Source organism: Dendropsophus ebraccatus, chromosome 15, assembly GCF_027789765.1.
Source record: "Dendropsophus ebraccatus isolate aDenEbr1 chromosome 15, aDenEbr1.pat, whole genome shotgun sequence".
Lineage (NCBI taxonomy): Eukaryota > Metazoa > Chordata > Amphibia > Anura > Hylidae > Dendropsophus > Dendropsophus ebraccatus.
Genome location: NC_091468.1, coordinates 54,959,880 through 54,981,511, shown reverse-complemented (window position 1 = coordinate 54,981,511; position 21,632 = coordinate 54,959,880). Strand labels below are relative to the sequence as shown.

At 47.0% G+C, this 21,632-nt stretch overlaps 1 protein-coding gene across 2 annotated transcripts in view; it reads right to left on the bottom strand.

Annotated features, from left to right (window-relative positions):
• C1D (C1D nuclear receptor corepressor) overlaps positions 1-21,632 on the bottom strand; it is a 32,344-nt gene that overhangs the window by 5,691 nt on the left and 5,021 nt on the right. For both annotated transcript variants that reach the window (XM_069954838.1, XM_069954839.1), the window contains 3 exons: positions 8,745-8,891; positions 4,945-5,011; positions 4,806-4,861 (listed from right to left, as the gene is read on the bottom strand). In XM_069954838.1, coding sequence (XP_069810939.1) covers positions 4,806-4,861; positions 4,945-5,011; positions 8,745-8,891 — 270 coding nt within the window. The remainder of the gene's footprint in view (positions 1-4,805; positions 4,862-4,944; positions 5,012-8,744; positions 8,892-21,632) is intronic.

Genomic DNA, 21,632 nt, shown 5'->3' with positions numbered 1-21,632 from the left:
ATAATTGGGCTTGTAGAACAGCAATGCCAATACAGTGGTACATTGGTTTAAGAGTAACTTGGATTGAGAGCGTTTTGCAAGAAGTATTTCAAAATTGTAACTTGGTTTAAGAGCTCCCTGTACTAGGTGGGAGGGTGAGTGGAGGAGTGGCATGGTCTGCATAGCGGGGTCTACAGCTCTATACTCTAACCCAGGAAGTCTCCCTCACCTTCCAAATCATAGCAGATCCAATTCAGGCTGGGGCTTGCATCAGGGGACAGGACTGTAAAGGCAATCTCCCCATAGCTGTAACCCCTCTCTCCCGGGCCAGAGAGTGCTGCTATACTGTGCCCACATATGTCCTGCTCATTCAGTCATGCTCCCTGCAGTCTATATCAGCCCTTGTGTTTCCTATCCTCTCCATTCCTACTATAATGTGCCTGCACTTACACTCAGCTATACACACTGCTGCTATACTGTGCCTGCACTCACACTCAGCCATTCAGGGATCTGAAGTTCCATCCTGTATCTACAAACTGCTGCTGTGTTATCAGGTTTATGCACTCACTGTACATTATACACCACATGCTGATTGCTATACTGTGCAGTAACTTATAATATCACATATCCAGCGTTTTCTAAATCTTTGTTTCATTTGTTTTACATGTTATTTAGAATAAAAAAAATATTTTTTTGGAGGTGTGAAACCAATTGTCTGCATTTCAGTGATTTCTTATGGGAAGTTTTGCTTTGGTTTAAGAGTGAATTTGGATTACGAACCCAGTCCGGGAACGAATTATGCTCGTAATCGAAGGCACCACTCCTAATCCCTGCCTCCATGCAATTTTCTTCTATTCTATAGTCAGAAAACCCCTTTAATTGCTAAGGCATTTAGCTTCTACAATCCCCTCAAGAATAATGCAGTAATACTATTTTTTTTTTCTTGCAGCCCGTAAAAAAAAATAAAAAAGTGAAACTCTAGAAGGCTGTGAGAGGGGATAAATAAATCACAGTGACGTCTCTCTACTTCACACTAGTTCATCATCTCCATACCGGACTCCGCTCTTTTGATATGCCTCCCGTAGATATCCTCTGCCTCCCTACAATGCTCGGCTACCATCATATATAATACTCACTTACCAAAAGGTCATCTCACAGAGGGAAGCCACCAGCCGACTGCAGATCGTAGCGCTGAAGGAAATGATCCAAGTCCGACTGGCTTACGTCCTAATCTCTGGTCTTTGGCTATGCGCTAAACTTTGCTGTTCTAATTATTTTATTTGTCATGGTTTCTCTTTGTAGAAATGATGGATGGTGGCGCGGCCTGCACAGCTCTCATTCCTACAGCGTCTACAAGATATATACTGTTACAAGGCGCTGAGAATATAACGTTACAGGCCGCAGCTGTATAATTTACGCTCGCAGCTGCAGGAGTCCATAGCTCTTCTTTTCACTTGTAATGTTTTAAAGCATATACCACTCAAAGGAAGGCAGAAAATACATATACAACTCAAATATTTAATCTCGGTTATAAAGCCTTGGATCGGCCGGAACTCTGATTGATTTAACCCTTACAACAAGTTCCCAGATATCATCTAATAGAAGGAACGTCTCCTGGTAAAACAGTACTGGCTTTATGTTGGTAAAGGGACCATAAAGTGTAATACTTCAAATGCGTATACTATAGACAGGAGCGTAGCCGCCTCCCGGTTATTGCTTCTTACCATCGCATACATCACATGTAACATCTTTCTGGCAACCAGCCATTGGCCCCACATTCCCTATTACACGGAGAGATGTGCGACCAACTAGTGGCTAGGCCCATTACACAGGGCTGTATTGCTGGTAAAGATGCTGTGTAAAAGGGCCCTAAGGGTCCTATTACACTAACAGATTATCTGACAGATTTTTTTTTTTTTTTTTTTTTTTTTGAGCCAAAGCCAGGAACGGACTATAAATGCAACGATGCAACGGTCAGCCGATGCTGATCGTTGACATAGGTTAGAACCTATTTTTGTCGGGCGCCGACCTCGCACCGCTGCGTGTAATAGCGGTGCACAGGCGGCGACTAACGATATACATTACCTATCCACGTTCCAGGGCTGCTCCTGCCGTCCGCTTCTCCCCAGGTCCCGCACGCGCTCTAGCTTCACAGCGGCCTGTCAGCTGATACGTCGTTCAGCCAGGTCCCGGCCTGTGATTGGCTGAGCGGCCTATCAGCTGGCAGGCAGCTGGTATGAGCAGCCCTGGAACGTGGATGGGTAATGTATGCCAGTTTAGCAAGGGCTGCAAAGACATCGGTAACGATGTCCTTGCAGCTCTTGGTAAACGATTATCGGGCTGTGTAGGCCCAGTAAACGAGCGACGATCTAGCAGATCGGCGCTCGTTTACAGGTATTATCGGGCCCTGCTCAGCCCATGTAATGCCACCCTAAGATTTATCCTCTTTTCCAATCCATTCCTGGTTTTGGCTTAAAAAAATCTGTCAGATAATCTGTTGGTATAATAGGGCCCTAAGGATAAGGCTGGTTTCACAAGTTTTTGCAATCTGTTTTTTGCAAATAATGTATAAAAAAACGGATGGAAAACGGATGCATTTGTGTGCATTTATTTTGACCCATTTTTCTTTTTAATATTAAAAAGAAGGATCAAAATGCTTCCTTTATTATTCCTTTATTTATTTATTTTTTTTGCTGCTGAATTGTTTAATAGAGCACAGAGTAAGGAACCTGTGCACCCTCCACGTTTGCTGGCTTGGATCATTCTCTTCGATATACGTGTATATAGTATGAATGATCTATTTGGTTATAGAGATGAGTGAACCGCGTTCAGGTTTGACTCCATCCGAACCCGATCGTTCGGTATTTGATTAGCGGGGGCTGCTGAAATTGGATAAAGCTCTAGGGTTGTCTGGAAAACATGGATACAGCCAATGACTATATCCATGTTTTCCATATAGCCTTAGATGGACTCGAGCATGCTCAAGGTTCGCTCATCTCTAGTTATTTAGTATATTAACCAGTACAGAACCCAAATATAACATTGATACTGTCGTAAAATCATTGGGGGGGACGGGGAGAGATACAGTGCTACAGAACATAAATATGAATGCTACTAAGGCTGCATTCACACATTCTGTGTTCTGTCCGTGAAACACGGATGGTGAATGCCTGTCCTGGACTGTTTTCCTGCACAGCATGATAAGTTAAAACCATGCCGGGAGGGAGGAAACAGTTTGAATCTCTGCAGAATTGTAATGACACAGCCGCATGCCTCTGTCATTACAGTGCCGCAGAGTTTCAAACAGTTTCCCCGCTTTTGATATGAGGTGTCAATATCATGCTGGGAGTGGGAAAACTGTTTGGAACTCTGTGCGGGTGAACACCCCAGGACAGGCATTGACCGTCCATGTTTCAAGGACAGAACACAGAACATGTGAATGCAGCCTAAGGGTGAGTGAAAGGCTGGGCAACATCTTTTCTAGACAATTGAGCACTAGAGGCCATCGCCTACATACATATACCTTATGTTATGGGCACAAATCATATGCCTATGGCTTATTAATTGATATATAGGAAGTAGTAAAATCAATGAGCGGAGTGTGAATTTCTCTCCTTATAATCTGCCACCTTAAATTAGAGGTAATGTTCTCGGTGCAGTCTGTTCTCGATGCGGCTGTACCCGCATGGTACCAGATTTCCAGGAATTAAATCAGGGCTTAAGACGAAGCCAAAGTAGATGGGCACACCCTAGTGACTATCTAGTCTGGATCTAAAATATACAATAATTAGCAGGTAACAATAATCACGTAGCCTGTGGAGAATGTGTTGAATGATATATTTCAAGCCGAGACTGAAGACAGCATGTCCTGGAGTAAAGGAGTCTAGTCAATCAAAATGTTCCCAATTGTCAATTCAATTGTTCCCAATATGTACTCAAGATTTTTAGGTTCTTGGTATCTTGCATATAATTAAAGGGGTATTCCACTCAAACAAAACGTTGCTGCCCATGGTGAGACTAACAAATCCTTCCATACTTGTTATTATCTATTTAGTCTCCCCCGCTCTGAGCTGCTGCTTTCTGCTTAAAACACAAAAAACAGCACCAGTCAATCCAACCAACAGGACCTAGAGCACCAGACTAACAGATTACAAAACATATAAACCTTAAGCGTCACTGTCTTTTAAATTTTTTTTTTTTTGCTGAAATCAATGGTACAGACGATTTTAAGAAACTTTGTAATTGGGTTTATTAGGCAAATATGCCATTATCTGCATTCAAAAAGACTTTCCCCAGGTCCCCCCCCCCCTCATTTCTCTCATCCACTGCTCATTATCAGGAAATCTCTTTTACATCCCTGTCTGTTCTATGGAGAGGGGAGGGGGGAAATAAGTCACCAGCAGAGAACAAAGGATTACACTGCGGGAGCTGTGTGAAAGCAGATATTCAGAGGTCAGTGCTGACCTCAGAGGAGATAGCCCAGTGATGTACCTGTAAATTAACTCCTTGTTGTCCTGTTTTGGTGCCTCATCTCCCTCCACCCCTCCTCTCTCCATAGAGAACAATGAAGACAGGGGGAGAGCTTCAAACTGCTTTTTCATGATAAAAATGCATTTTTCGGGTAATAAACTTAATTACAAAGTTTCTTAAAATCACCTGTACTATCGATTTCTGAAAAAAATAAATAAATAAAACGACAGTAACACTTTAAAATGTCACTATATACACAGGATATATCATCTCCAGATAAGAGGTGGTCTTCTGGAGAAGGTATATATGTATGAATATACATTGTAGATTTATTTAGTCTCTATGGCTTCTCTTACCAGCTCTCCTTTCACCGCATGCTCTTTAGGATTAACCCCTTGCGTCGTCAGGTATACTAAATAAAAAAATAAAGTATATTAATATAGAACATTTTTCCAAATTTCCGCTTTGTAGGATCAGTAATAAGGCGGCCCTTACCCCAGAAGAGAGAATTTAGGGTGTAGGCAGACACCAAGTCTAATTTTGCTTGTTCCAGTGGATCTATCTGCAACAAAAGAAAAACACTGACATAATGCCTGAAACGTAGACCTCCCCCATCCTCCCACACTAAAAGCTATTAAAGAGGTGCTTAGCTGGCCGTGCCAGGGAGCTTGTGAACCGCGTTTATGGAAGAACACAAAGTATTTATTTATAAATGTTGTGACGGCCCGCACCTCTGTTGGACGGCTTCCTAAGGCCCAGGCTGTTACTATAACATCCCACAGGTCTGATGTGGTTGAGCGCTATATGTCAACACTGAAAAAGGCAGGAAATGAGTTGACTGTAAACGCTAGAGCTGGAACACACAGTCCACTGAGGAGCGGGTGGGAGTCTGAGGGATTTTATTGGCCCTCGGAGTGAATAAAGTCTATGGGCTGAACATGACGTGAGGCGGAGGACTCCTGGGCAAGAGTACGCAGGCATGATCCAGGAACCGTGTGTGAAAGTGAAGCTCGAGGGGCAGCCACACTGTGGCAGATGAAAACCAGAGCACTGACATGGGCTGAACCCTTCACTAGGTAATGGGGAAATCACTAGAAGATTTTAAAAAAAAATTGCAACATTATAAAGTAAATAAAGTTGGGAGATTTACTTTAATTAAGGGCGTGTTCACACCTACAGGATCGGCTGCAGATTTGATGCTGCAGATTTGATGCTGTGTTCAGTTGTTTAAATAAAATATGCTGCGGATCCGGTAAGTGTGAATGTATCCTGAAAGGGTTGTTTACCACAATCCTTTTCTTTCAAATCTTTTAAATCAACTGGTGCCAGAAAATTGTAATTTACTTCTATTAAAAAAAAATCTCAAGCTTTCCAGTACTTATCAGCTGCTGTATGTCCTGCAGGAAGTGGTGTATTCTTTCCAGTCTGACACAGTGCTCTCTGCTGCCACCTCTGTCCATGTCAGGAAATTACTAATCTCTGGCACTTTCAGTTGATTTGAAAGAATTTTTTTTTTTTTTTTAGTGAACAACCCCTTTAAAAGGGGTTATTGACATCTGCCAATCCCTAAAAATAGGTGGATCACAGAGAGGAAACCCATCATGTCAGAGAGACTGGTCCAAGATATTGAAAGTCAACCCCTTCCTGACCCGAGAATTGTGTGGCAGAGCAAAAAGTCAATATTTGTTTGTTTTTTTACACATGAGTTATCAAACTATTTTGTAGATTCTCTTTAGGAGGAAACAATAAAAAGTTGTTTTTTTGGGGCGTTTTTTTTTTTTTTTTTTTACTGTTATGTTACGCTGCCTCTGTAATCCCCAGTACAGAAATATTTAGGTAAAACTAAAAACGATCTGCCATGGGTTTTTTTTTTTTTTTTCCATGTATAGTGGTAGTTCTTCTTTAAAGGGAACCTGTCACCCCCCGTGCCGGGGTGACAGGCTCCCGACCCCCCGTTAGAGACCCCTATACTTACCTCATCCCGCCGGGTCCCGCTTCTGGATTCGGTCGGGTCCCGGAGATCTCAGCCGCTGCAGCCCGGCGCGCGCGCTGACAGATGAGTCCAATGCTCATAGAGAATGACGGAGCGCTGGACTCTCCTGTCATTCTCTATGGGTGTTGGACTCATCTCTCAGCGCGCGCGCCGGGCTGCAGCGGCTGAGATCTCCGGGACCCGACCACCTCCAGAAGCGGGACCCGGCGGGATGAGGTGAGTATAGGGGTCTCTAACGGGGGGTCGGGAGCCTGTCACCCCGGTACGGGGGGTGACAGGTTCCCTTTAAGAAACTGCACTGCAGGTTGAATCGCTGTGAATGTATATTTTCTTTATCAAATTCAGTTCATGACACAGATATCTGGCATCTGGCCACAATGTATATTCACGGCAGAACATTACTGACACCATCAGGCTTACAGAGCGATAAAAGGTTTATCAAGGTATATTCTTCCAAGAATAGGAACACATCAAATGTAACCTGTTCTGAGCATAAAGAGAGGACATATTGGCCAGCAAAGTGTCACACAGCGATGAGCAACTCTGTCTTAGATCAGAGCTAGGATGCAGTGAGAACGCTCAGACCTGGTATACAGTATATTTTATCAACCATCACGCTGGCATTTCTGATTGTCGGCCGAACAACCTGCTGAACTCTGCTCAATGCAGCCTAAACCTAGAAATTATAGGGGCTTATTCATAGGTTTCAGTTATAGTTCAAAGAATAGATTGAAATCCCTTAAAAAAAAGGCAGCATAGATCTCAATGAGAGATCAGTGTGGTTATACTAGAAGTCCCCCAGGGGGAATAACTAACCCCAGGGGGGCTTCTAGTATAAGTGTAAAAAAAAAAAGTGTTGTTGTTAATAAATAATCCCCTCCCCTTATAAAAGTGTGAATCACTCCCCTTTTCCCATGTTATAAATAAAAATAAATAAACATGTTTGGTATCGCCGCATGCATAATCGCCCAAACTATTAATTAATCACATTCCTGATCTCGCACGGTAAATGGCGTAAGCGGAAAAAAATCCCAAAGTCCAAAAGTGCGTATTTTTGGTCGCATCAAATCCAGAAAAATTGTAATAAAAAGCGATCAAAAAGTTGTATATGCGCAATCAAGGTACTGATAGAAAGAACGCATCATGGCGCAAAAAATTACACCTCACATAGCCACATAGACCAAAGGATAAAAGTGTTATAAGCCTGGGAATGGAGCGATTTTAAGGAACATATATTTGTTAACAATGGTCTGAATGGTCGGAAAGTGGGGGAAGGGGGCCAGACAGCTTATTTACACACATTACAAAGTTATATAACGTTGTAATGTGTGTTAAATAAGCTAAAAAAAAAAATTTCCGTGAAAGTAGTCCTTTAAATTAATAGATCCGCCACAGTATATGTCTAAATAATGTTTTGAAGATATGTCAATGTACTCCTTCAGCCTATGAGTGAAAAAGGATGTTAGAAGGCCTTATGCCAGTCTGCAGATTACTGACACTATTTGGTAGACATCTTCCAGAGGCCACAGGGATTAATTTCCTCCTGATCTAGCATTTTCTTCTATGGTCGTATATATATTTTTTTGGTCCTATAGGTCAGGACTGTGGGAAAATGTGAGCCTATCCACAATACGGCTTGTGAACAGGGTGCAGAGCTCCCGAGCTTAAAAAGAGTGCAGTGCTCCTGAGGGTGGCTCATATCATTGCAAGTGATGCCTATTCTTTCTGAAACCAAGATTACAAAAACTGTCAATTACATATGGAGCCTGCAGAGAGAGAAAAAAAAAATGCATGAATGGGCGCTGTCACTACAACTAAGTCAAAAGTAATGATCACAGCGGATCTCACTGCTGAGACCCACTCTGATCAAGAGATATAGGGAGAGATTACCAAAATTCTTGATGAAATGATGTGCCGGCCAGGGAGTGCATTGCACTGTTGCAACCTCTCTGAGGCCATATCTTCAGACAAGAATGGGTCTCAGCCATGAGACCCTCTGTGATCAATAACTTTTAATATGTCGGAAGTTATCTGTAGTGACGTCACGGCATGCAGGTAACATACAGGTCAGAATACCTTCACTCCAGTATACACAGAAGCTTATTCTAGAAGGAATATTGCAGCCACATTTTAGTGCCTCTGCAATGGCTGCAAAATTTGGCCCAAAATAACGCAAGATTAGATTACTATTCATATCATTGCAAATCTGGGTCTTGGGTCTGCCGAAAACGCATCACATTATAGATGTAAGGTAAGGTGCATTTTCTTTAAATTGCAGGTTTGCACAGTGTTTACAACTTACTTTCTGGAGAAGCTCAGACCTGGAGACAGACATCATCTTGTTTAACATTTCATCTACGCTTCCAACAGAGTCATTAAAGGCCACCAGGTACTCATGGATTTCCATGGGATAGTCCTCTGTAGTCTCACCTTTTTTAGCCATGATTCCCTGGGAGAAAAAGAGAGTAATTGGATCAACTATGCCACACTAAAAACACAATATAATTAAATACAATATATTTTTTGCAGATGGGGTTTCTTTTTTTATAAATAAAACTTTAAAGGATATGGTCTGAATCTATTTATTGTTCAATTTGCTTACGTAGATCCTGTGTAACCCTGCGCATAGCTGTCTGTCCTGATAAATCTGATGAAGATCTGACAGCGTGAGAGCATGCTGCTCCTGGTTGTACAGATCAGAGAGGAGAAAAAAAAACATCCAAGTCTTCAGGGAGGGCAGATCACACAGGCTGTACTGCACTTGGCAGTGTACAGGGAGCAAGGGGAATCACACACTCCTCATCATCAGTGTCTGCCAGTTCTAAGGAGAAGCCATCATGACAGCAGCAGCCTGGACACACAGACATTGCATTGGATTTAACATCCCACACAAGATGTGATCAACTGGAGAACAAGCGATTTCTCGTTTGTCGACTGACTGCTGGAAGTTTCACACAGGCCTAATATCGGCAGTGAATGTTTCTGCCTACTGATAATAGAACCTAGGGCTGTGCGATATGGCCAAAAAATATAATCTCTATTTAAATCCTTTTTTGTGCTAATTATGATGGGTATTGTAGTAAAGGCATAGTAATAGGGGCCTAGTAGTAACAATAGTAGTGGGAGTACTAGTATCAGGAATGGAAGCAGTAGTGGGACTACTAGTATCAGGAATAGTAGTAGCAACAGTAGTGAGGAGCAGTATTGGGAGTAGTAGTATCAGGAATGGGGGTAGTAGAAGCAATAGTAGTGAGGAGCAGTATTGGGAGTAGTAGTATCAGGAATGGGGGTAGTAGAAGCAATAGTAGTGAGGAGCAGTATTGGGAGTAGTAGTATCAGGATTGGGGGTAGTAGAAGAAATAGTAGTGAGGAGCAGTATTGGGAGTAGTATTATCAGGAATGGGGGTAGTAGTAGCAATAGTTGTGAGGAGCAGTATTGGGAGTAGTATTATCAGGAATGGGAGTGGTAGTAGAAGCAATAGTAGAGGGATCAGTATTGGGAGTAGTATTATCAGGAATGGGGGTAGTAGTAGCAATAGTTGTGAGGAGCAGTATTGGGAGTAGTAGTATCAGGAATGGGGGTAGTAGTAGCAATAGTTATGAGGAGAAGTATTGAGAGTAGTATCATCAGGAATGGGGGTAGTAGAAGCAATTGTAGATGGATCAGTATTGGGAGTAGTAGTATCAGGAATGGGGGTAGTAGTAGCAATAGTAGTGAGGAGCATTATTGGGTGCGGGTGCGCTGACCTGCAGAAGGAACAGCTTGCCTAGAGCGCCACTCCTTCCCCTGCAGCTTAGAGGGCACTTTTTTTGAAAATCGAATTTACACATTGATTAATCAAATTAATTCGATTAGTCGCCCAGCCCTGACAGGATCATTAGAAGAAATACTATACATATGAAAGCCTAGAAAGCCTGTCCAGCCTTAGAAATAGTTCTTGGACTGTGGGATATCCCTTATGGTGACAATATCCATTGATTATGCCATCAGCAATCTCCTCTACAATTAGGCTGTGTTTGATGCAATCATTTGCACTGAAGTTGTTAAAGGGGTATTCCGCTTGAAATTTACTTTTAATATGTTGCTGCCCTGGGTGATAACATAAACAGCCTATTCTCACAATTGCGTGTACCTCCCATGTCCTCCTACTTCATCTTCAGGTCCTGGCTGAGCGATCCCGCCTCCGCTCCCGAAACATACTTGTCTAGCAGTATAAGCCCGATTAGCCAATCACTGACCGAGACAGGACAGCGTCATGGCCAGTGATTGGCCGAGCAGGCTGCCATTGCCAGATTAGTTCGTCTGGGAATTGGAGGCGGAATTGCTCAGCCGAGACCCAAAGATGACGTAGGGGAGCGAGGAAAGGTAACTAATAGACTATTTGTTAAAGGAGAAGTCCGGGAAATTTTTTATTAAAGTATTGTATTGCCCCCCAAAAGTTATACAAATCCCCAATATACACTTATTACGGGAAATGCTTATAAAGTGTTTTTTTTTCCTGAACTTACTACTGCATCAAGGCTTCACTTTCTGGATATTATGGTGATGTCACTTCCTGGATAACATGGTGATGTCACTTCCTGGATAACATGGTGATGTCACTTCCTGGATAAACATGGTGATGTCACTTCCTGGATAAACATGGTGATGTCACTTCCTGGATAAACATGGTGATGTCACTTCCTGGATAAACATGGTGATGTCACTTCCTGGATAAACATGGTGATGTCACTTCCTGGATAAACATGGTGATGTCACTTCCTGGATAAACATGGTGATGTCACTTCCTGGATAACATGGTGAGGTCACGCCCCGACTCCCAGAGCTGTGCGGGCTGTGGCTGCTGGAGAGAATGATGGCAGGGGGACACTGAGGGACACAGGGCACTGGAGGGACACTGAGCATCCCTCTGCCATCATCCTCTCCAGCAGCCACAGCCCGCACAGCTCTGGGAGTCTGGTCGTGACATTACCATGTTATCAAGGAAGTGACATCACCATGTTATCCAGGAAGTGAAGCCTTGATGCAATAGTAAGTGCAGGGGAAAAAGCACTTTATAAGCATTTCCTGTAATAAGTGTATATTGGTGATTTGTATAACTTTTGGGGGGCAATTCAATACTTTAAAAATTTTCGCTGGTCTTCTCCTTTAATGGATATTATATAGATATTATAGAAACAGAATGTTAATAGAAGCAGAACTGACAACAAGTATTTCTGTCCATCGCTATGTACTCTTCATTGTACTTTGACTATTGAAGTAGATTCTCCTTTCTCGGGCGTCTTATTGGGGGACACAGACACCATGGGTATAGGCTGCTGTCACTAGGAGGCTGACACTAAGAAAAAATAAAACAAGTCGGCCCCTCCCAGCAGGCTATACCCGCCCACTGGCACTGAGCTAATCCAGTTTAGCTTAGTGTCAGTAGGAGGCAGATGCAGGTCTGGTTGCTCCAGATCATCTCTGCTACTTTCTATTACTAACAACCCCTTTTTTCCTTACAGGTTGGGCACGGTGAGTAATCTAGACTCACCCTGATCCCACTCCCCAAGTGACCAGGGAACAGACCCTAAATATAGAGGGACTGTCTACCCTAGGTCACCTACGGCCGGACTCAGCGCCCAGGACACAGACCTGCTCAGCTGTCTGTCTCCTCATTGCGGATCTCACTCCGCCAGCCCCTGCACCCTCAGCCTCCCAGAGTTGAGCGTTCAGCGTGGCACAGTGCCGGCAGAAGACCAGAAGACATCGGAACGGTGAGTTTCTGGTCTCGGCGGGCCTTCGCTGTGTGCGCTCGTGCTTGCCGCCACCCCGACCCCGGCGCGCGCCCGACTCTCCCGCCGGCTGTAGCGCCCAGGTCCTGCCCCTCCTCGGCCACCCCTCCACCTGGGCCTGGTACCGGAGGATACTGGGTCCCTCTGGTCCCGAGCGGCAGCTTGCTGGTTTTCTCCGGCGGCGTTCGCCGCACTCCAGTCCCGGCGCCATTCCGGTTCGGGCGCCTGTTTGAATTTCCCGCGCGCGCGCGGTCCGGCGCGGTGACGTCACTGCGCTGAGGACGCCGCGCCAGTACTTGCGCGCGGGCAGGCGCGGTGACGTCACTGCGCTGAGGACGCCGCGCTTCCTCATTCCCGCGCGTCGGCTCCAGGATACAGGCTTCCGGTCCACTCGCCGTCACTGTACCCTGCTCTGCAGCCGTTTCTGCCGGTCTTTACGCCGCTGCTCCTGCTTCATCTTCAGGACGCTTGAATCTCCCGGGTAAGCCCTCTGGGTTTCTTTACTTTACGTTACTGTCTGTTTGCTGCCGGCTCACTGGATTTCTATTCTCCCCCTGCAGCTTGTCACCAGTCTCCGGGTACTCTGCTGGAATCCTTCCACACGACACCTTTTTTTCTTAAGCTGTCTACCTAGGAGATTGCACTTGTGTTTTTTTTCTCTTTATATGCATTATGTCTGAGTCAAGGTCTGACTCCTCTCGCCGTCAGCAACCTCCCCCTTCTTCTGTTACTTATTATTTCTGTTCATCCTGTAACACTAAATCTTCTTCTGGCCATTCTCAGCCACTCTGCACTGCTTGCTCCATGCAGTCCTGCTCTTCTCAGTCCCTTGCACAGGATCCCCCTCCTTCCCAGGAGTCGGATGAGCCAGCTCCAGCTTGGGCGCGTTCCCTCTGTCATTCTGTCTCTCAGATGGCTGAGCTTTCCCAGTCGGTCGCGGCCGCCCTCGACCGTCTATCCGCTTCCGCGGCAGCTCAGGCTCGCCCTCTCCCTTCCACCAGTCGCTCCGGTCGGAGTCATTCCCGTAAACGCCTTCGGGCGGCCTCTTCCCGGTCGTCTTCAGGCTCCCCTAGGTCGAGTCTGGCTCCTGCCCACATCTCCCCAGCTAGGCGGTCTCATTCTCCTGGAGACCAGTCGGATTCTGAGGGGGCTTCCGCCTCTGACTCAGAGGATCCTCACATGTCTGCCACGGTGGATAACCTCGTGGCCGCCATCCGTGATACCTTCCAGTTGAAGGATTCAGCGGATCCTCCTCCATCCGGGGAGGTCTGTTTCGACAGGAGCGCCCTCCGTGTCCGTAGCTCTTTTCCAAGCCACAAGGAATTTGACGCTTTACTCACCAAGAACTGGAAGTCCCCGGATAAAAAGTTTGCCAAGCCCAAACGCTTGGACACCTTGTATCCGTTTTCGCAGGACCTTGTGTCTCTCTGGTCCTCCCCCCCTTCTGTGGATCCTCCAGTTTCCCGTTTGACTAAGGCCACTACGCTTCCCCTTGACAATGTGGCTTCCTTCAAGGATTCCACCGATAGACGGGTGGAAGCCTTGGCTAGGTCGGCTTTCGAGGCCTCCGGATCCTCCCTTTTGCCCACCTTTGCCTCCACGTGGGTTTCCAAGGCGATATCGGTGTGGGCTAAACAACTGAGGGACGGTCTTCTTTCTGGGGCGCCCCCTGATGACCTGGCTGACCTTACTCAGCAGATACAGGATGCGGCCCAGTATATCTGTCTAGCTTCCTTAGACTCCGCAGCCAGCTCAGCCTTCGCTTCAGCTAATATTGTGGCCATACGTCGTTCCCTATGGCTCCGTGAGTGGCGGGCTGACCCGGCCTCTAAGAGGTCTCTTACCAGTCTTCCTTTTGCAGGTTCCCGTCTTTTTGGGAAACGCTTGGACGAAATAATTTCTGACGCTACCGGAGGTAAGAGTACCAGTCTTCCCCAGCAGCGCCCGAAGCGTCAGGATACCCGACGCAAGCCGGGTTCCTTTCGCTCCTTTCGGTCGCTCCCGCCTGCCCCCTCCACTAAAAACGCGGGCTCTCAAAACAAGAGGACTGGTTTCCCCAGGAACCGTCCTTCCTGGCAATCCAGGTCGAACTCCTTCCGGCCCCCCTTCAAGTCAGGCGCTCCCAAGACCGCCTCCTCCTGAAGGTTTCCCCCCGTGCGACTCCCCGCTGGTGGGCGGCCGTCTCCTGCATTTCCAGGAGGCATGGCTCTCCCATGTCGAGGACGCCTGGGTGCGGGACGTGGTTTCTCGGGGCTACAAGATAGAGTTTTCCTCCATTCCTCGCGACCGTTTCTTCCCTTCTCGCCTGCCTCGGTCTCCCTCCCTGGCGGCCGGGTTCTCTCAGGCCCTCCAGTCTCTCCTCAACAAGAGAGTTGTCGTCCCCGTTCCTTCCTCCCAACGGTTCCGCGGTTTCTATTCAAACCTTTTTGTAGTTCCGAAGAAGGACGGCTCGGTGCGTCCAATCTTGGACCTCAAGCGACTGAACCGCCACGTCCGGCTATCTCATTTTCGGATGGAGTCTCTGCGTTCTGTCATCGCGTCCCTGGAGCCGGGAGAGTTCCTCTCCTCGGTGGACATCCAGGACGCGTATCTCCATATTCCGATTTTTCCCTCCCACCAGCGTTTTCTTCGCTTCGCCATCGGATCGGACCACTTTCAGTTCGTGGCCCTACCTTTCGGCCTGGCCACGGCCCCTCGTGTCTTTACAAAGACCATGGCGGCTGTCATGGCTCTTTTACGGTCCCGGGGGATTTCAGTAACACCCTACTTGGACGACATTCTGGTCAAAGCCCCGTCCCGGGACCAGAATTTGGAAAGCCTCCGGATAACGTTGGACACTCTCTCTCGTTTCGGGTGGCTCCTCAACCGACCCAAGTCTTCCTTGACCCCCTCCCAGTCCATTGTGTTTCTGGGGATGAGGTTGGACTCGCTTCAGGCTCGGGTTTTTCTCCCGGAGGACAAGCTGGTGTCCCTTCGCTCCGGGGTTCGAGCCCTTTGCAGTCATCGCCCGGTGTCCATTCGATTCTGCATGAGGGTGCTGGGGAGGATGGTGGCCGCAATAGAGGCAGTGCCTTTTGCGCAGTTCCACTCTCGTCCCCTTCAGCTATTCCTTCTGGCGCAGTGGGACAGGTCTCTTCCTTCCCTGGATCGCCGGGTCAGTCCCCCTGCTCGTCTTCGGAGGGATCTCCAATGGTGGCTCCAGTCTCAGAGCCTCTCCATCGGTCGCTCATTCCTGCCCATCCACTGGCAGATAGTGACCACCGACGCCAGCCTGCAGGGCTGGGGAGGAGTGTGGCACACTCTCACCGCGCAGGGGACTTGGTCGCCGCAGGAGTCTCGGCTTCCTATAAACATACTCGAACTACGGGCCATCAGGCTCTCTCTCCTGCACTGGCAGGCGCAGCTCCGAGGTCTCCCCGTTCGTGTACAGACAGACAATGCCACCGCGGTGGCGTACGTGAATCATCAGGGCGGCACCCGCAGCAGGGCCGCCATGGCGGAAGTGGCGCTGATCCTCTCCTGGGCAGAGGTAAACGTGTTGGCCCTGTCGGCTGTCCACATTCCGGGGGTGGACAATTGGATGGCCGACTACCTAAGCCGCGCACGTGTGGACCCAGGGGAATGGACCCTGCACCCCGAGGTGTTCTCCCAGATCTGTCTCAGATGGGGAACGCCCGACGTGGATCTGATGGCATCCCGGATCAACCGACGTCTGCCGAAGTTTGTCTGTCGGACGCGGGACCCTCAGGCTCTGGCGTCAGACGCTCTGGTGATTCCTTGGCGGCAGTTCCGCATGCCTTACATTTTCCCTCCCCTCCCGCTCCTTCCACGGGTCCTGAGAAAAATCAAGGCGGAAGGGGTTCCAATCATCTTGGTGGCTCCGGACTGGCCTCGCCGCGCCTGGTACGCGGATCTAGTGAACCTCGCCGTCGACGCCCCCTGGCGTCTGCCCGACCGTCCGGATCTTCTAAGTCAAGGCCCGATCTGCCACCCGCATTTCGCGTCGCTTCGTTTGACGGCGTGGCTGTTGAAACCTGGGTCCTGAAATCCCGGGGTTTCTCGGACGCGGTCGTCAGGACCATGATCGGGGCGCGGAAGTCGTCTTCTGCCAGGATTTACTATCGCTGTTGGAAGGCCTACCTCCGTCATTGCGAGGCCTGCGCGGCGCACCCGCTTTCCTTTTCGGTGGCCCGGCTCCTCGCCTTCCTCCAGGCAGGACTGGAGTCAGGCTTATCCCTTAGTTCCCTTAAGGGTCAGGTTTCCGCGCTTTCTGTTTTTTTCCAGAGACCCTTGGCTTCGATCTCTCAGGTGAAGACCTTCCTTCAGGGGGTGGCACATCTTGCCCCCCCTTATCGTCGTCCAACTACCTCCTGGGACCTAAACCTGGTTTTGGATGCTTTGCAGTCTTCTCCATTTGAACCCCTCAGGGACGTGCCCCTGTCTATTCTCTCCTTCAAGGTGGTCTTCCTGGTGGCCATCACGTCGATTCGACGAGTATCTGAGTTGGCCGCTCTTTCTTGCCGCCCTCCCTTCCTGGTTTTTCATCAAGACAAGGTGGTGATGCGGCCTGTGGCCTCATTCCAGCCCAAGGTCGTGTCGCCTTTTCACCTCAATGAGGATATTATCCTCCCCTCTTTCTGTCCCGCCCCCTCTCATCCGAGGGAGCGGGCGCTCCACCACTTAGACGTGGTTCGCGCCTTGCGCATCTACCTTGCGCGGACTAAATCGTTTCGCACTTCTGACTCCCTTTTCATCATCCCTGAGGGTCCTCGCAAGGGATCGGCGGCGTCCAAGGCGACCCTTGCCCGCTGGATTCGTTCTGCTATCTCTCGAGCTTACAGTGGTAAGGGGAAGGCTCCTCCTTTCGGAGTCTCGGCTCACTCCACTCGGTCGGTCGGGGCTTCCTGGGCTATCCGGCATGGGGCTTCGGCCCTTCAGGTGTGTAAGGCCGCCACCTGGAAGTCTCTGCATACCTTCTCGAAATTTTACCGGGTGGACACCTTTGCATCGGCTGATGCGAGCTTGGGCCGCTTGGTCTTGCAGGCAGCGGTGGCTTCTTCCCCTTAAGTTCTTCTCTGCTCTTTCCCTCCCAAGGGACTGCTTTGGGACGTCCCATGGTGTCTGTGTCCCCCAATAAGACGCCCGAGAAAGGAGGAGTTTTTACTCACCGTAAACTCTCTTTCTCGTAGTCTTCATTGGGGGACACAGCACCCACCCCTTGTTGTCTGTGTTGTTGTTGCCGTTTGGCCTGTGTTTTCAGACCTTGAGGTGGACTTTGGTTTTTTTCCTTTTTTCCTTCGGCTCCTCCTACTGCTTTTCACTACTGGATTAGCTCAGTGCCAGTGGGCGGGTATAGCCTGCTGGGAGGGGCCGACTTGTTTTATTTTTTCTTAGTGTCAGCCTCCTAGTGACAGCAGCCTATACCCATGGTGTCTGTGTCCCCCAATGAAGACTACGAGAAAGAGAGTTTACGGTGAGTAAAAACTCCTCCTTTTTCCCTGTGAAGCCGTTACTCGCCCCGTACAAGCACCCGAAGCCTTACAGCTGGACGTGTTAGCGGTTCAATAAGAATGTTAGTTAAAAAAGAAAATTTACCAGGCTACGCTAAACTAACAAAAACAAACGAAGGAAAAAGTGCGCTCCAAACTGGGGCGGCCTATGCCAAAATCAACAACGTCACGGCACGTTCACACCGACACATGATGCCAGAGAAACAGACCTCACACACATCCCTAATGCCCACAGGGTAATCCTGTTCTAAATCCTTTAAAATGATTGTTGGGTAAGGGAGTGGCCGGTAAGAAATACTGTTGAGATACTATAACAGGATGAGACTGGAACAGATTGAGAAATACCCATCACGTACACAACTAGGAAGTGCAGACTTTTGATCTGTTGTAATAACAACGTAAGTGAGTGGCACATATCCACCTGGCATAATCAGAAGGAAAAAAAGAGATGTATACTCTACCGGGTGTTGATGCCAGGGCGGCTTTAAAATTTTTTGCTCTGTTACACGGAATTATACATTTAAAGTGAGTATTGGAAGTGTCAAGTAATGGGTCAATGATGCTGATCTATTACCATCTGCAATGAGTGTCAGGACTCTAAACACTAAGTTTAGCCAGTCCCCCTGATATTTTTCGAATGTGCGTTATTACATCATACTCAGAGCAGCAGACATGGTCAGACAAATGATACCATTTCCAAATTTCTAAAATCCTAATTTCCATCCAAGCTCAAGAGTTCTAGACATTGGGTTGAGCTGCAGCATGCATGCCTCCTTCCTCCCCTCCTTTCTCCTATCTATCTGCTAACATCTCTGAGCATGATCCCAAGCTCAAAGATTGCCTGTAAGAGAACTCTACTAAGCCAGAACTACAGTGACACCATACACAGTAAGGGTCTGTTCACAGTGAGCAAATTTGGTGGAATCCCACCTGCCTCAGTGTCGAACAGTGTGTCTATGGGAGGGCTTGCATGACTCCGCTCTCCGCTCAAAGAATTGACATGTCAATTCTTTAAGGTGAGAGTGGATGAGAGCGAGCCCTCCCATAGACACATTATTTGACACTGAGGCAGGTGGGATTCCACCAAATTTGCTCACTGTGAACAGACCCTTAAGCAGAGTAGGACATAGACAGCGCCATATACTGTGTAGTGGCCATTCTGGTATACTGCAGCTCAGCTCTCATTCACTTTATTGGTAGCTGAACTGCAGTAATCCAGTTTGACCAATACACAATGTAGGGAGCAGCCTGCCCCTTGCTCTGTTTTCCTGTGTGTGGAGGCACCACATCTGGGGTAAACATCAGATCAGCGGGAATGTTGGGTGTTTGCATCTCAACGATAGGATATTGATGACCTATCTTGACGGGTCAATAATAAATATTACTTGAAAAACCACTTTAATTTTCCTTCTGGTGGGGATGAGGGGAGTGGGACACTTGTTAGGTCTCAAACGGGACATCCTAATCAAAAAAGGTTCCCCTTTAAGGCTATGTTCAAACACTGTATAACAACAGCCATTGCTTAGTAACGGCTGTTGTTATACTGTCTGTTCGTTCCTGCGGCCGTCAGAGCTTTGACAGCCGCAGGAGCATTTATTTCTATACAGCCCATTGCCCACTGATCTCCATACACACCACAATTGAACAGACCGCATCCGTGTAAGCATAGAAAATGAACAACAGACAATCATTATTTGGCACGGCCGCACCAAACAATGACCGCATGGAACGGGCGGTATTGCATTGATTTCAATGCAATGCCGCCCAGGCTGAAAAGAACGGCCGCTGTTTTAATTGAAAACAGCGTCCGTTCTTTTAAAAAAATAATACATTGTGTGAACATATCCTAAATGTGATTAAATTAGATGCATAAAATAAAAAGGTTGGCATTGCTATAAAAGAAGAAAAAAAAAAAGACAACAAAAGTAATAAAACCTGTTACTTGTTTCTGGCCAATAGTTAGTTAATTCCCATCCACAACTCATACAGAAGACGTTCCCTATCAGCTATGCTCACCGCACTGAACCAGATCCAAGTGTAGGGTTCACTGAACCCTATGAATAGCGGAGCGGGAAGGAAGCGTACACATGGCCGAGTTTATGAGTTCATCTTATGTTCCGTATCAGCTGTGGTCAATAGCAGTGAACTGGATCAGAGAAGAAGAAGAAAGGGGGAGATGACAGCTGAACGGGAATCCATCATATTTATCAGATGTAGAGTAATAATACACAGGGTCATCATTACAGAGATACAGACAATACTGAGCGCTGCCAGGGGAAGGTTATTACAAGATACATATCAAATCCCCAAAGCTACAGCAGAGGTGGTCCCCAATAAGGTATGGATAGCGTTCTCTATTTAGTGGCTAGGCTTATGCTGCGTTGACACGAAGCGATAATTCGCCCAATCGATCGTTTACCGATTTTGAAGCAACGATTTGGTTTTTATAATGATCAGCATTTAAACGAATAAATCATTAGAAAATTCGTAAGAAAAAAAAGCTATTGCAATCGTTTTTAAGATCGCTTAAGCCCATCTTTCACATAGGGTGAATCTGTGAAAGACTGTTTACGTGAAGCGATCTGCAAATTTTTAGCGAACGACGATTTAAGAACATGTTGAAAGATCAAAATGAACGATTTCTCGCACGCCGCTTGATCGTTTGCTTTGTTTACACGGAACGATTATCGCTCAAATGCGATCGTTATTGCGATAATTCAACCGATAATCGATCAGTGTAAACGCAGCCAAAGTACAGGCCATCAGTGTGTGTTAGGCGGCAGACCACTGGGGTGGGTACCTTAACCCTTTAAGGACATGGCCCATTTTCGTTTTTACGGTTTCGGTTTTTCCTCCTTGTGTTTAAAAGGTCATAGCACTTGCATTTTTCCACCTAGAAACCCACATGACCCCTTATTTTTTGCGTCACTAATTGTACTTTGCAATTACAGGCTGAATTTTCGCATAAAGTACACTGCGAAACCAGAAAAAAATTCGAAGTGTGGTGAAATTGAAAATAAAAACGCATTTCTTTTATTTGGGGGAAATGTGTTTTTACGCCATTCACCCTGGGGTAAAACTGACTTGTTATGCATGTTCCTCAAGTCGTTACGATTAAAACGATATATAACATGTATAACTTATATTGTATCTGATGGCCTGTAAAAAATTCAAACCGTTGTTAACCAATATACGTTCCTTAAAATCGCTCCATTCCCAGGCTTATAGCGCTTTTATCCTTTGGTCTATGGGGCTGTGTGAGGTGTAATTTTTTGCGCCATGATGTGATCTTTCTATCGGTACCTTGATTGCCCATATACGTCTTTTTGATCGCTTTTTATTAAATTTTTTCTGGATTTGATGCGACCAAAAATGCGCAATTTTGCACTTTGGGATTTTTTTGCGCTGACGCAGTTTACCGTACGAGATCAGGAATGTAATTAATAGTTCGGGCGATTACGCACGCGGCGATAGCAAACATGTTTATTTATTTATTTATTTTTTTACTTTTATTTAAAACCTGGGAAAAGGGGGGTGATTCAGACTTTTATTAGGGGAGGGGATTTTTACTATTAACAACACTTTTTTTTTTTTTTTTTACACATATACTAGAAGCCCCCCTGGGGGACTTCTAGTATATACACTGTGATCTCTCATTGAGATCTCTGCAGCATAGATATGCTGCAGAGATCCATGAGATCGGCACTCGTTTGCTTTCGGCTGCTGCAGCCGAAAACGAACGAGTGCCGAGCCGAGGACGGCGCCATCTTGGACGCGTCCCCGGCCGGCATCAGTAACGGAGATCGCTCCTCCGGGACCAGGTCCCGGAGGAGCGATCTCCCCCACTAGACACCAGGGAAACGTTGCCTCCGGTAATCGGAGGCAGCTGTCAACGTTGACAGCTG